Source organism: Cyphellophora attinorum (assembly GCF_001299255.1).
Source record: "Cyphellophora attinorum strain CBS 131958 chromosome Unknown Contig26, whole genome shotgun sequence".
In the NCBI taxonomy this organism is placed as follows: Eukaryota; Fungi; Ascomycota; class Eurotiomycetes; order Chaetothyriales; family Cyphellophoraceae; genus Cyphellophora; species Cyphellophora attinorum.
In genome coordinates, this window is record NW_017253254.1 from 32974 (window position 1) to 47740 (window position 14767).

The 14767-nt window shown below is 53.6% G+C and overlaps 8 protein-coding genes across 8 annotated transcripts; 4 read left to right on the forward strand and 4 right to left on the reverse strand.

Annotated features, from left to right (window-relative positions):
• Positions 1–355: 355 nt before the first annotated feature.
• On the reverse strand, positions 356–1175 carry AB675_3589 (2-dehydro-3-deoxy-D-gluconate 5-dehydrogenase; the record flags this gene model as incomplete). The annotated part of the gene is made up of 2 exons (XM_018143652.1): positions 356–1003; positions 1056–1175. The coding sequence occupies 2 exons, from the start codon at positions 1173–1175 to the stop codon at positions 356–358; spliced, it is 768 nt and encodes a 255-aa protein (XP_017997104.1).
• A 238-nt stretch (positions 1176–1413) lies between these two features.
• AB675_3590 (Acetamidase regulatory protein) lies at positions 1414–3348 on the forward strand (the record flags this gene model as incomplete). The annotated part of the gene is made up of 1 exon (XM_018143654.1): positions 1414–3348. One exon carries the CDS (start codon positions 1414–1416, stop codon positions 3346–3348), a length of 1935 nt encoding a protein of 644 aa, XP_017996996.1.
• Positions 3349–3687: 339 nt separating this feature from the next.
• Positions 3688–5853, forward strand: AB675_3591 (uncharacterized protein; the record flags this gene model as incomplete). Its single annotated transcript, XM_018143655.1, has 4 exons — positions 3688–4238; positions 4305–4627; positions 4708–5359; positions 5490–5853. 4 exons carry the CDS (start codon positions 3688–3690, stop codon positions 5851–5853), a joined length of 1890 nt encoding a protein of 629 aa, XP_017997018.1.
• A 1436-nt stretch (positions 5854–7289) lies between these two features.
• Positions 7290–8493, forward strand: AB675_3592 (uncharacterized protein; the record flags this gene model as incomplete). Its single annotated transcript, XM_018143656.1, has 2 exons — positions 7290–8320; positions 8382–8493. The coding sequence occupies 2 exons, from the start codon at positions 7290–7292 to the stop codon at positions 8491–8493; spliced, it is 1143 nt and encodes a 380-aa protein (XP_017997108.1).
• A 1038-nt stretch (positions 8494–9531) lies between these two features.
• AB675_3593 (uncharacterized protein) lies at positions 9532–9950 on the forward strand (the record flags this gene model as incomplete). Its single annotated transcript, XM_018143657.1, has 2 exons — positions 9532–9759; positions 9849–9950. The coding sequence occupies 2 exons, from the start codon at positions 9532–9534 to the stop codon at positions 9948–9950; spliced, it is 330 nt and encodes a 109-aa protein (XP_017996983.1).
• A 548-nt stretch (positions 9951–10498) lies between these two features.
• AB675_3594 (uncharacterized protein) lies at positions 10499–11088 on the reverse strand (the record flags this gene model as incomplete). The annotated part of the gene is made up of 2 exons (XM_018143658.1): positions 10499–10808; positions 10877–11088. The coding sequence occupies 2 exons, from the start codon at positions 11086–11088 to the stop codon at positions 10499–10501; spliced, it is 522 nt and encodes a 173-aa protein (XP_017997091.1).
• Positions 11089–11719: 631 nt separating this feature from the next.
• Positions 11720–12217, reverse strand: AB675_3595 (putative cytosine deaminase; the record flags this gene model as incomplete). The annotated part of the gene is made up of 1 exon (XM_018143659.1): positions 11720–12217. One exon carries the CDS (start codon positions 12215–12217, stop codon positions 11720–11722), a length of 498 nt encoding a protein of 165 aa, XP_017997065.1.
• Positions 12218–12590: 373 nt separating this feature from the next.
• On the reverse strand, positions 12591–13697 carry AB675_3596 (uncharacterized protein; the record flags this gene model as incomplete). Its single annotated transcript, XM_018143660.1, has 1 exon — positions 12591–13697. One exon carries the CDS (start codon positions 13695–13697, stop codon positions 12591–12593), a length of 1107 nt encoding a protein of 368 aa, XP_017997030.1.
• Between the last annotated feature and the right edge of the window lie 1070 nt (positions 13698–14767).

Genomic DNA, 14767 nt, shown 5'->3' on the forward strand with positions numbered 1-14767 from the left:
TCTTTCCATAACCTGACGGTCCAGGTGCCATCTTTTCGGCAAAGGCGTCCATCTCGAAAGCGCAACTGCGTACAGGGTGTGTTTGAACATGTTCCACTACAGTGGCAAGAGCCTAGTCGATACCCCTCTCCACGCGACAGGGTTGGAGAATCACAACTCAGGTGAAGATAGCATAGTTGTGTCCTCAACTCGATGTAGACAACCAAGACCTCAGCTTGCTACGCATCCGTCTTAACTTATCTATACCCGATCTATTTGATCTACCAATAATCTACAGTGCCTGGCATCGAAGCCCGAGACCCATGGCCGTTCATGTACATCGCACTCAAGTGACAGCACCGCAACTGAAGCGATCTCACCTCGCCATCCAACCACCATCAATCACAAGATTCTCGCCAGACATGTACGCGCTAGCTTTGCTGGCCATGAACACCGCCACACCTTTGAAGTCATCGGCTTCACCCCACCTCCCCATCGGTATCCTGCTGTTGATGGCCTCGAAGTTCGCTCTGTACCTCTCCTGGGTCCGAGTGTCTTTGTTGATGTCGGTTGCGATGTAGCCAGGAGACACACAGTTCACCCTGATGCCCCGTCCCGCCCATTCATTACTTAGCGCCTTCGTCAGCTGCAGGACACCGCCTTTGCTTGCTGCGTACGCCACCATATTCACACCACCTTGCATTGCCGCCAACGAAGCCACGTTGATGATGACGCCTGGTTGTTTCTGTGCAAGCCAGTGTTTCCCAATAGTCTGGCAGGCAACAAAAATCGCCGCTAAGTTCGTATTCTGGACATCATCCCAGGCAGAGAAGGCCATTTCCTCCGCTGGGAAGCGACGTTGTAGACCAGCACAGTTCAACAGGATATCTACCTGCCCAGCAGCCACTACCTCTTGCACGGCCGCACCTATTCTCTCCCTATCGGACATATCGCATTGGATGATAGTGAATTTGCGGCCAAGTGCTTCGACCTTGTCCTTTGTTTCGACATTCCGAATATCTCGCTGAAGTTTTGAATCAGCGAAACTTACCGTGTTATGGCTTCTGGCAGCGTACTTGAAGACTTATGATATCGGCGCCGCTCTCTGCCAAGCCGAGTGTCATCGATTGACCTATGCCTTTTGTGCCGCCACTGACGAGGGCGACTTTGCCTGTGAGATCGAAGAGGCCAGCCATGTTTACTTTAGATCCTGTGACAACGACTTCCTAAGGCGTCCGGGCGAGCTGGGCACTTCTGATCAGTATTTATATTCATATTTGCATTCGCATTCGCACACCGGTGCCGAGATAGACCGCAAACTACGGTCGTCCATAGTGCATCTTGCGCCAGCATTCTGTCGAAGCTCGGAACCGACATCGTCAGCACAGCACATTTCAGATTACTCACCCAGCGAAATGCTGCCCTTCTTCGACGATGAGCTTGGAGCCTGCACGGCGTAAGCAGAACATAGCATGTCTAACATGCAAACGGCGGAAAGTCCGTTGCGATTTGGTTCTGCTGACAGAGCTTCCGTGCACGCCATGCCGACGAGGAGAGTTGCAATGCGTCCCGAACGACAAAGGCCCTAGCAGTAATCGCCCATCCACTCCAAGGCGTAGGAATTCGAAGTTGTCGATATCGAAGGTGACAAATGGCGCAATTGATCGTGTCTTGCCATCCGAGATAGCTCCTACAAGGACGCCCACGCCGGAGCGCTCTCCTGCCCAGACGAAGAAGCCCGAGACGACTACCAGCCTTTCCAACTTCCTGGAGCAAGGCATCAAGACCTCGAACTGGAAGTTGTTCTCGGGAACGGATCCTACGCGCATAGTTTACGTCGGAACTCCAATCGGTAATTTGGCTGCACTGGTGGGCAATGAAGATCCTGCCAACAGTGTGACGAGGCATTACCCATTTCCAGCTAACAAGCCACCACTTCCATGGAAGCCAAAGCCAGGCAGTCTACCGTTCGCTATAAGTCCTGAGCTTCTGCAGGATGTCGGCAGCGTTCCCACTCAAGAGGTTCGCGATGCTCTTGTGAATGCGTACTTCGCACACATCAACCCAGGCTTTCCAATCATCAATGAGCCTCATTTCAGGAGCCAATACGCCAGTCCAAAGAACCCACCACCTTTGATACTTTTGCAATGCGTTCTACTTGCTGGAGCACATGTCTCAACACATCCTCTGGTGGCAGCAGCTCGTCCTACTGTGAAGAACACTCTCTATCGCCGTGCGCTCGAGCTCTTCCACCTGCGATATGAGAATGACCGTCTCTATCTCGTCCAGGCAGCCCTACTGTTCACCTGGCACCAAGAGAACGCGGACGAAGTGTCTTGTAACACATGGATGTGGACAGGCATTGCCAGCCGGATCGCTTTCGGTCTCGGAGCCAACCGAGATCTCTCCCCACATGCCTCAGTTCCTATGCCGATATGGGATCGCCGGCGATATCGATTTGCCTGGTGGACACTTTTCGTGACCGAGGCGTTCGCTGCACTGCATTACGGGCGTGCCTGCACAATCCGGTGGGAGGACTTCGACGTGCCGGATCTCATTACCGAGGACTATCGGGACCACGAAGAGAATCCTGACCCTACAATCCGGCGGGACTGCTTCGAATTGAACGTTGCCTTGGCGTACATCGCACAGGACGCGATGCGATTGTTCGCTCCCCGTGCATCACTCATGCAGCAGCAGACGAGTCTTGCTCAATCACTAAACTCGCGGCTGGCAGCCCTAGCAGTGAGCCTACCAACCGGGGACGACACCTTCTCTTGCCAAGTCCGACTCAACTATCACCTCGTCCTCCTACATTGCCACCGCACAAACCGAAATCAGTACGCCGATGAAGCCAAACGCTCGGAAGGGCTCAAAGTGCGCTCCGAGGCAGCAAGCGCCATGCTCTCCATCCTCGAAATCATGGAAGCGAAAGACTACATCCGCCAAGCCCACTTCCCAATCATGACTGTTCTGATGGCTGTCGTCGTGCAGTTTCTCGAAGACATCAAGCTCGCGATCGAAGCCAGTAGCATCATTTTAGCATCCGGCGCGCACGCAAAGCTCGGGCGCGTTATTTCCCCAGGAAAGGAAATCACGAAGTACTGGCCGAATGCAGATGCGATTCTGAAAATGTGTCAGGGGCAGTGGGAGAAATTCGGGGCTGTCATACAGGGCTATGTTAGTGAGTCGAGTCCGCACGAACCGATGGGGTTTGGGACGGGTGGGCAGGGGGATGGCGGGGAGGAGGGATTCTGGAAAGACCTGTTCTCGGCGTATAATGATGGTGGGATCGATTTTGGGGTTGGCGGAGCGGGCATGGAGTACGGGTGGATGACGACTGGGAGTAACTACAACCCGTTGAGCTGAAGAACTCGTCTGGAATGACCAGGCTCGAGCCACGCGATTTTCAGGGAGATTTCCGCGCGATGACGCCTCAATCCGTTGCCAAGTGGACTTAGCGGCTTCTTGGTAATCGCCTGGTCGTTTACCGCCCCCATATCCAGGAAACTTGTGACACTAGCGCAATCGCCTGTGCACGCGACAGAGCCGCAGGGCATCACAAAAATAGCCCCTCTATGTCGTATATGTACGACCAGATCGCCCAGAACAATGAAACGATCTTATAAGTTGTGGCCCCCAACGGCCGACGCCTTGATATTCCTTGCATTTACATGACAGATGGACTGACAATAAGTGAAGCTGGAAATGGACAACAGATCCAGCAATGCGGCCACGCACGACTACGAGCTTCTCGACAATGTGTCTGCGCCGAGCATGCAATCGAGAAATCGGACCCAGAGGCTGTCGACAGATGTGACCGAGTACTCACCCGCTGTGGACCAACATCGCATGAAGTCCGAGCGCAGCGCATTGCAGGAACATGGCGAAGAAGAAACGAAGCCTCCCTCTCAACGAAAATCCCGTAGTATGTTGGATGTCTTCGCTGGCTGGTACAAGGAGGTCCTCTGGCTCGTCTTGAGTATAGTCAGCCTGATCGCACTTGCCATGTTCCTCGACCATTTCGATGGGCAGCCACTACCCAGACTACCTTCTGAAATTACCCTCAACACTATCCTCGCTATTCTGTCAACAATTTGTCGAGCATCCTTCGTGGAGCCCGCAATGCAAAGTATTGCTCAATTGAAGTGGATATGGTTCAAGCGACGTCCGCGGCCACTCCGAGATTTTGAAGTCTTTGACAAGGCCAGTCGGGGGCCCGGAGGTAGTCTCCAACTGGTGTTCTCTACAAAAGCATGGTAAGACACGACGATGCCCGGGCTTGATCGATGAAGAGTATGCTAATATTAGTCGCCGTTGGCTAGGCTTGTCGGCTTCCTGCCAGCACTGCTCATTGTTTCGGCCATCGCTACTGGCACGATCACGCAGTCCTCGATCGCGTACCTAGAGCGACCTGTGGCGGTCGCAGGAGAGGGAAATGCCGTGATGCGACGGACCGATGCGTTCTATTTTGCGTCGGCCAACTTGCAGTCCATGATCGCCCTCGACACGCCAATAAGTGCTGCGGTAACCCATGCAATCTCGACTCCACAGACTGAGCGGATCCAATACGGAAGTCCAGATTGCCGTAGAAGTAACTGTACTTGGGACGAGTTTAGTACATTGGCTATCTGTGTCGACATGAGGAGTAGGTGTCCCGTCAGAGTGTAACTTTGTGCCTGATACTACTCAGCTCGTAGCAGATCCTGCTGACTTTCTGGTGCCCAGATGTGACGGACCAACTCGACGTGGAGTACCTCTCAGAGACCCATGTTTACCACGCGAACCTGACACTGCCAAACAATATCACCTACAAGAACCCCGGCGCATATGGCGGCGTGGTGATTGAGCCGGGCACGACTCTGAGCTTCCCGAACGGCACAGACCAGAATGCATCCAGCCTCACAAGCCTCTTTCTACTAAGGCAAGACTCCACGGCGAGGCGCTTCAGGGCGACCGAATTCGCCTTTCACTGGTGTGTCAACTCCTACGCCGTCAACATCACAGACAACGTGCTTGACGTCAACTTAGTGGGCTCGAGCGCACGCACAGAATATGGAGAAACACATGTGCGACTGTACAATATAACACAAAACATGACTTACCTCACCACTGACCGTGATCTTGGGATCAAGTACCCTGTAGGTGGTAACGGAGTCTCCGAGATTGCAGGCATTCTCGAAGGCGCCCTGACTGGCAACTACACAGACTATGGCGCGCCAAATTTTGGCAATGGTGCAGAGATATTCGCTGCTTCTCTGCACGCGAACACACTGATAAACCTGGGGTACAATCACACGTCGACCGAGGAGTTTGACGAGGGTGAGTGGGTGGCTATGGACAACATGACGCGGAACCTTGCCACGAGCTTGACGAATGCGTGAGTGCCCCTTCATCCATACAAGCTCTAATGAAGCCGATTAGCCCATACCCATCCTGCCTGGGGACCACGACCTACATCTCCCTTCCCATACTATAATGCAATGCTAATGACTCGGTTCCAACAACAGGCTTACCGACCGCGGCCTCACCGTAAACGGCACAGCCTGGGAGACAGAAACCTACGTCTCCGTTCGTTGGGAATGGCTCTCCTTGCTGATCGCGCAGGTCGCCCTCTCGGTTGTCGTGTTGGTCTACGTCATGGTGGCAACGTTCATGAGCGGCGTTGGGATCATCAAGTCGGAGCCGCTGGCGCCGTTGTTCAGTATTCCTGGGGAGGAGAAGTTGGCGTTGGAGAAGGAGAAAGGGAATGGACGGGGGGATCAATGGGAGGGAGGGGAACTGGTGAGGGCGAGGCGAGCTGGGCTCGATGTGGTTGGCGAAGGCGGTGGGATGGAAGAGGTGTTGAGGAGGGATCTGTGGAAGGTGCAGTAGGCGCGGTGCACATCAAAATGATCTGTGCAAAGCGTTCCACCATATACGCCTGCACGAGCAGTCTGACTTATATCCATATTGTGTGAGACCCACCGCCCTCCTGGACGAGACATACGCACATGCGCCATCAACACAATGGCCTTTCGTCTATGCTGTCAACCTTTCGGTCCGGAGAGGCAGAGTTGTCCGTATGGAAACTCCTCATGGCTCCATGCAAGAGCATCCTGCCTGAGTAGCTGTCTGTGGAACGGTTGCCAGTGTCGTGGTCAAGCGACCAGCCTGTTCGCAATCCAGCATAGGCATAATCGTCTAACGGGTCGATACTCTGCGACGTCGAGCAGAATCACTGGGTATAGAGCCAGGACATGGTAGTCAGCTTGGCACGTGGGGGACTTGCACGACTCGTGGGGCAGCTGAACCTCGGTCACGCCGGGACGTCCTCGACTCTACCTAGGTACGAATCCTCCACTTTGTCATCGTCTCTGTTTTACAACATCAAGGGTTTGACCTCGACCCTATCAGATTGAGCCACTAACACGTGTTGTGACCAATGTCAGCATCCGAAGTGATATTGTCGCTTTGAAAGCATGTCTCGAACGATGACTTGGAGCATTTCTTCATGGTAGCCCGCAGCTTCTGACGCCCACTGTAACCCCAATGCTTAAAAGCTCTGGAGGACAACAAGATTTTCCAAGAATCGAAGCTTTGAAGCTTATCGAAGTCTAAAGATGTATGATCCTTACGCTATCTGCCGAAGGTAGGATTTCTCGGAAGCCCTTGTGCTCTTTTGGCTACAATGAAGCTCTCCGCTCGATACGATGCAGGTACGTCCACGTTCTTCCCTGTCCCTTCTCATTTGCAGAGATAGCAGGGTCGATTACTCGATGATCCTTCCAGAGCTGCAAGACAGCTCTTACAAGCTCTCACAAGCTCTTGCGGATATGCAGCTAGCTACTAAGACCAGCGTCCACCAGCATGGAAGCTGCACGATGTACTGTACCCGGCCATGGCCATATTCTCGAGCTCTATAAGAGCGCTAAGAGCTGCCCGGAGCAACCTCGCATTGTGACTTCCTTCTCTCGCTCGTCCGTGCTTTCAGTCGCCAGTCTCAAAGTCTTGTGAGCAGGTGCCGCAGTACAAATTAATATGCGTTCTATACCGTCTTGCGTTGCCGCCTTGGCAATTGGCGTCAGGTTGGTAGCAGCCGCTCCTCAGAACTATGGCAGTCACACTCCTATCGAGCCTCAGACTCCGGTCGACGATTACTACATCTCGCTCGGAGCTCGGCCTTACTACATCATCAACAATATGACCGACTCACCACTAAAGACGAAGCTTCAGAGCTGCGAGAACGGTCCATTCCGGATCACTGACTTCTCCATCGGCCATCGTGGCGGTGCCACGCTGCAATACCGGAGGAAAGCGTCGAGAACGCAATGGCAGGCGCTCGCTTTGGTGCCGGTATCCTCGAATGCGACACTTCTCTGACTGCTGATAAAGGGCTTGTGTGCCGACACTCCCTGTGCGACTTGGCGACCACTACCAATATCCTTTTGAATCCGGAGCTGGCAGCCAAATGTGCCAAGCCATTCACGCCAGCGAACGCGACTCATGACGCCAGTGCTATCTGCTGCACGACTGACATCACAGTGGCGGAGTATTTGACTCTCTGCTCGAAGATGGACGGCTACAACGCAAGTGCCACAAATGTTCAGGACTACCAGATTGGTGCACCTCTGTGGAGGACAGAGCTCTACGACAACTGCGCCAAAGTCCAGACCCTGGAATCGTACATCGACCTCGTCGACTCGCTTCCTGGCTATCGCAACTTTACTCCAGAGCTCAAGTCAGGAGCCGATGATCCAGTCACGGCTCAGTATGCCAAGTTCCCAGCTGGCTACACACAACAGGACTATGCTCGACAATTCATCCAAACGTTCATTAACAAGGGCATCGATCCTGCACGTGTATGGGCTCAGTCATTCAACCCTCCTGATATCTTCCAGTGGCTAGAGGAATTTCCTGAGTTCGGCCGCCAAGCGGTCTACCTTGACGAATCGGGGGATACGCCAGAGAACTACACCGCTGCGGTTGCCGCTCTGCCGTCAATCAAAGCAAAGGGTGTCAACATCATAGCACCTCCCTTCAACTATCTTCTCATGGAGGCAGGCCCAGGAAACCAAAGCATCGTGCCTGCGCCCTACGCGACGGCAGCAAAGGCCGCTGGATTGGACATCATCACTTGGACGTTCGAGCGCTCGGGACCTCTGTCGCAAGTCAAGGCGACCGATCAGTACTACTATTCGTCCTTCGATGACGCTGTACACACTGATGGCCAGCTATACGAGATCTTGGACATTTTAGTGCAGCAAGTTGGCATCAAGGCCATCTTCTCCGACTGGTCTGCGACGGTCACTTACTATGCAAATTGTTTCAATCTGCAGGGGCCGAGTTCATCGAACTATCAGTAAGTAGATCATGCCAAGGACTTCTGCCTCTCTGGCGAAGATGATGCTGACTTCCGGCAGATCCAAGGGCACATCAGGCGGATCGGGCACTTCCTCATCAGCACCAAAAGGCTCAAATGTCGTGACTCAGATATCGGACGGACAGCCTCAAGCTCCAACCCCAACAGGATAGTGTCCCTGGTGGCGGACACAGCTAAGAGCCAGTCTCGGTGAGATGCTGCTACGCAAGGCAATTGAGGCACGCTCATCCGCAACGCCCATTTAGAGAAGCTAATGAAGTAGCTCAATGTCAGAATTTAGCAATTCCAGACTCAGAGAAGCCTACGTGCAGCCTCAAGCTGATGTCTTCGCCTACTTCTACCTCCCGAAAAGAGTAGGTAGCATTTCGCTTATGTGCCAATCCCCACGGGGCTCTGGCTTATTTATAGCCCATGAACTATCGCGACCGCTCGCTTCCCGACTGTCCTCGGAGATATACAGGCCCTGTGGCTGCTGCTGAAGCCAAGGAGATCGACGCTGCCGCATGCATGTCGGACAACAACGTCTTCTGTATTCATCCTCATCTCGTCGCTTTCCAACATACGAATTGAGATCGACCTCGTTGTCTCGGCCATTCAGGTTCGGGCGGTGCTCTCGTATGCACACCAACCGTGCGTTTCGCCTTACAATGTGGGCAGTGAGAGCTGGACGTCGTTGCTGTGCGCGTTCCATGGCGTTATGGCCGATTTGCTCGCTTGTTGAAGCTTCTCGTCCTTCTGGTACCTCTGAACGCTGACATACATGTCTACGAGACATGACTGCTCGTGGCGACCTGATCACGCTGTTTTCAATTACGTACAGACCTTTGAGATTACCAGATACATCCCGGACCTTCGAGTTGCTCTGTGCACAGCGGTATCTTGGCCCTTCAGCTACTATCATGTGGCCATGCGCCATGGCTCAACATGCGAGATGGATCTTCGGCGCACTCCGCCAGCCATGTTGGCCCGTAGCCTAATGCCGCCTGCAATGTCCAGCTGGTAACCTCATGAGCCACCAGAAACCGTAGTCCGGACGACTGCATCGACCAAGGAGCGTGGTATAAGTATCAGCGCGATCGCCTCGCATCTCTGTCAACGGCCATCAATACAAAACCACACAAGTCAGCAAAGACCAACCACCAGCAATCATACACCCACCCAAATCAATCAGCTTCAAGGCATCTACGAAAATGCAGCTCACCACCATCCTAGCCGCACCCCTCCTCCTGACCACCGCCCTGGCCCAAGTCGCCTCCGTTTCATGGGACAACCTCGGCCACATCCGCGTCTACACCCAGGACGGTAACGGCAACATCCACGAAGCCCAGTATGACGGCCAAGGCTGGACCGGTCCAGGTTTTATCGGTGCTACCGCTAAGAAGGGGACTGCGATGAGCGCGGTGAATTCTGGCGATCGGGTAACTTTCCCTCCTGCCCGGCATCCTGCTGTTTTGATGTGATGGTAGATGGAGAACTATGGCGTCAGAGCTAACATGTGTCATTACAGCTGCGTGTATACTATCAGGACCCCAATGGAAGAACCCAGGAGCATGTGTACGAGCAGTCGAGTGGGTGGGTCAGGGGCGCGCGCATCCCGGCCAGGTCTTAGCCCAAGAGCATATAGGTGCTCGTGGTGTGCCCACGTCCTTATCCTTGTGAAGAGACTATAGGAGAAGTTTCGAGAGGCCCGAGATGATTTCTTAGTATCTATGAAGGCTGCCTATCGAGTGGCCTTCGCAACTAATAAGTGCAAGCCGATGATGGATTCCCATGTTCCGTTGCGCCTCTGAACGCTTGTGTTCAACCACCCATTGTACTCGCCATCCCCGTCTAGATTCTCTTCCACATACTGGTCAGCAGTGATCACCGCCGCGTCCCTTGGAAGGTGGAGTCATTGATTGCGTCGCCATGGCTTTCCGGGTCGTTGTTGCATTGTTCCTGGATTGGTCAGTCATGCTCTGATTAATTGATTGATTGCTATGGTTGCACAGACCTTTCACTTCGTCACCGGGTGCCTATCCCCTTGCGTCGAACAGGAATTGTAGTGACGGAGAGTATGAAAGGTATTGCCATACACGCAGATACATGTACATCGACGCGACAAGAAAGTGGGTTCGTAGAACCACATGGTATCCGTGTAGCCCATTGTCTTGCCCTCTACAATCTCATACTGACCCTGCTTGAGATTGATGTTGGTGCGGCCCTCGGTGAACTCCACCGTGCTCCAAAACCCTCGCCAGGCCAGGCACGCAGCCCGAGGAGGTCTTGGAAGCCACCCTCAGTCAGAGCCGTGGTGAACGCTTCGAGGAAAGCTTGCTTGGCTGGGGAGTCGTCGAGGTTGACAACGAAGCTGTCTTTGCCGGCCACAGGGGAGAAGGCGAATTCGTATGGCATCCACTTCCTGGTCTCGTTGCCATCATCGTCATTGGTGCTCTCCTTCAACATCCATGCGATGGGATAGATCAAGCTGTGAAGCCGGCATCATCGGTCATGAGGCCGGGCTCGCAGGGCCAGGGGGTACTGATGTTATTGAACTCAACGAGAATCTCTTCAGGTTCGAGGTTAAAGTGGCGGTGGATTAGGCCCACGCCGAAATGGGACTCCATGCCGTGCTCGCGGATTATGGGGGCGAGTGTACCAGAAACGAAAGCAACAGCATTGCGCTCCTCGAGGGAGGTGCCGGCGGAGTTGATGGAAAGAGCCTTGTGGAAGGTCTCGGTGGAGTAAGGCACAGAGAGGACGGCCATCTTGTATGAGTGGAGGTGGAGTGGTCGAGAATAGGCTCGGGGCTTTCGAGCAATCGCTTCGCAGAGGTTTGGACCGTTCTATTCTGGGTTCCTGGCTGCTCTTCTCGAACGGTCTGAAGCAGCATTCATCAGTCAAATATATAGACCTGATGGAGTTGTGATGTTGTTTGCTGTGAGGCTTGATTGTTCTGACAGTCGTATGCATTGGGCTGACGTACCCACGACTTTCCGAACATCGAGCTGGTGAAGCACAAGGGTTGTGACCTTCACCACTTGTTAACAATCAGAACTGCTTGATAAGTCGACTTGTGCAGGACTCGTCACCATCTCAGCCATCATTCGGTCCTCTCGAGGCAAGGCACCGGTATTCACCGTTTCACGTATACACCATCTTCTCATATGACCACGCAAGCGGCGAACGAGTCTGGCTGAGGACGGTGGCACGGGAACAAGTGACAACTTCATTGTCTTGAGATCTACCGTCATCAGATAATGATGAGATAGCGGTCACATCTTTTGACGTCCCATGAAAAGTCATTGCGGTTCCAGTAGTATTCATATTGAGGTCACTGAATGGACGACCAGCTTCATTGGACTGTTGAAGAGAATGACACAAAGGACTTGCTCGAGCTCATCCGCTCTTGGCTACAGCCAATTCCTGTTTCTTCTTGTGCAGCTCAAAAACTTCCTGATGCAGCCCCTCGATGGGTCCCTCGACTTTGAGACCCGGCGCAACCTGGTTGATGGCAAGCGGAGCGACTGGTCCTGCAGGTGTACCGAGGTCCTTCCGCCACTTTACAAGCTGCTCGGTGGAACTGACATACACGATCCTGTCCAGACCAACCCACGCGTGAGCGCTCGAGCACAGAGGACAATGCTCTCCCGATGTATAGACGGTCGCGGCAGCGCGCTCCTCCGGGCTGAGGTTCTGTTGGGCCCATATGGCTATGGTGAATTCCGGATGAAGCGTTGCATCTTTGCCAGTGACTGTGCGATTGCGATCTTCCTTGAGGACTTCGCCTTTGGAGTTGACGAGGACCGATCCGAAGGGCGCATCACCTGCTTCGAGTGCTTCGCGTGCTAGTTCCACACACCGTTTGAGATACTTGAGCTCGTTCTCGGCGACCATGGCTTATGCTGAATTCACTGTGATGAGGTCGTAATAGATCCAGGACGATGTTGTGGACTGACTTGATCAAAGTGGACCAAAATGTGACGATGTTGAAGCTGGCGTTGAGAGTTGGGCAAATGAAGATGATGTCGATGACCTCGGACATCCCCGAGTGGGGAGGACTTGGCCGCTCATCGGGTGCCTTTCCCCGAGCCGGGTTGGTTGACACTTGATCGGCTCCTCGACCATAGACTTGTTTGGCACACCAGGTATGATGTCTGGGCCTACCAACGAAGGAGAGCCGAAAGCAATGGCCCGACACGAATGGAAAGGTCAGAATAAGTATCTGGCAACTTGCAAGTTGTGCAACAATGGCTCCTCGATAGACTGCTCAAACAGCCTCAACCTGCTTCGACGGCTTTTCCACAAACCTCACTGGATCAACCGTGTCCCACTGGTCTCTGTTATGCTCCGTACCGCGACTCGCTTTATATGACTCCTTGTCCTTGTACTGGGCAGTATTCCAATTCTTTGCCCGCTGCTTCACCCACTCATCCGCATTGAGGAGTCTTTCCCCAGTGTCCCCTTCCAGCTTCTTGACATCGTCCTCTGTTGGATAGGTGAAGAGATCTCTGAGCTTCACGTTCGAGTTCGGTCTGGCGAAGTATACCACGCTATGCCTGACCAATTGGCCTTGGGGTCCTGGTGGCGAGACGACGCGGTGGACCGCGCTATACAGCTTACCATTCAGCAGCTTGATCAAGCTATCACCGAGGTTGATGACAGCGCACTCAGGACGAGGCTGGACGTACTCCCAGTCTCGCTTGTTGGGAGCTAGAACCTGCAACCCGCCGAGCTGGTTGAACAAGACCGTGACACTGCCGAAATCTGTGTGCTCACCCAGTGTGATGGTCTCGGAAGGCTTGATCGGTGGGGCACAGGTGACGCGGGCTTGATCAACGGACGGACGGTCGAGCTCGTGCATGGACTCGAGAAGACCGAGAGGCAGGTCTAGGGATCTACCGAGGGAGGCGACAATGGTGTAGACGAGCCTATGGCAAGAAGTCATGAAGACTTTGAGCCTGTCGAAGTTATCGAGGACGACTTGGGGGTTGCCATCCGTTGAGGGCTCCTGAAGGGCTTTGCCGATCCCAAGGACTTCATCCTTCGATACATTGTAGAACTCGCTGTGGTCCTTGGTGCCCTTGTCGTCGACAAAGAACCCACCTGATCGCTTATACCCGAAGTATTTACCTGTCGTGCCCATGTCATACTTCATCTTCTCCGCGAGGGGCAGCGAGAAGACCTCGTTTGCGAGGTTGAATATGAAGCTAGAATCAACGTGGTGATTGGACAAATAGAAGAAGCCATAGTTCTGGCATGAATGAAGTAGCGCCTGAGCTTGAGCTTCGTCGCCACGTGAGAGCAGATCAAAGTCGATAGTGGCGATGTCTGCGACAGGTAGACCTGATGGGAATGGTGGTATATCGTCGTACATCTTCCTTGACGACCGTTGTGTTGGAGACTAGTCTAGATGTTCCACTCTCATCGCCGTCAAAACTATCGAGCTTTACGATATTGTCTGTGGACGGTCGGGACACTGAGCTGCGTGAACTGTCTGCAGGTGAGATCTGCCATAAGGCATTTGGAGACTCTGAGTACAGAACATATAAGTATAGGGCACTAACCTTGGAACCTCGGGGTTGACGATCCCCGCGTTTGAAGAGGGCGCAACAAGGGTGCGAGCAGGCGTGCAAAGCCTAAAGTCTCGTATCTCTCGTCTCACCGTGAGCATCATCCTCTGCGGTGTCCAGAGAGGCAGACAAGCTTCCGCTGTGTGCGTGTCTTCGGATGGCGACCATCGCCAAACCACACAGTTCCACTGCGATTAAGGCCATGATCGATCGATGCGTGGTCTGCGGTTGTAGGATGACAGCTTTGTTGTCATGCCGGTGCGATGGGCGCGACGGGCGGTTCGCGACAAAGATTCCTGCTTAAATGTGGAAGAGCTACCACGACGGTGAGCGGCAGTCGCACTTGTCAACATCCATGCCAAACGTTGATACTGGAACGTTGCCTGTGGTATTGTGCGCAGCAGGCAGGCGACCACGCGTCGCTGCCCATCGTGCTTTCTTGCCGACAATACTGCGGTTGCACAAAGCCTTCAGCGACGATGATTCAGCTGCATGCTGCAATCGTCTGCGCGATATATCTTCTATCGACAGTGTCACTCAATGAAATTTCTGGCTGTCTTCAACAGCAACAGAGCGCGGCTACGCCATTACGGAATCAAGGTAGGCCTAAATCTCAGCCAAGCTTCGCTGCCGCCGACGACATTGGAGGCGGTGCAGAGTGCGACGCTTAACCATTCCGGGCGAGAGTGATCCCAAATGAGGGCTAGCATACTTCGGCGGATATGGAAGCAATTTGTCAAGGTCGAATTGCGCAGCAAAATACATGTCCGGCTATCTGCTAATTGCTGTTAAAGACCCGCAATGAGGCAATCGCAACGGCCCTCGTGCTCGCAAAAGTACGAGGTTCCATGGCAATACGTTCCATTTTAGATCT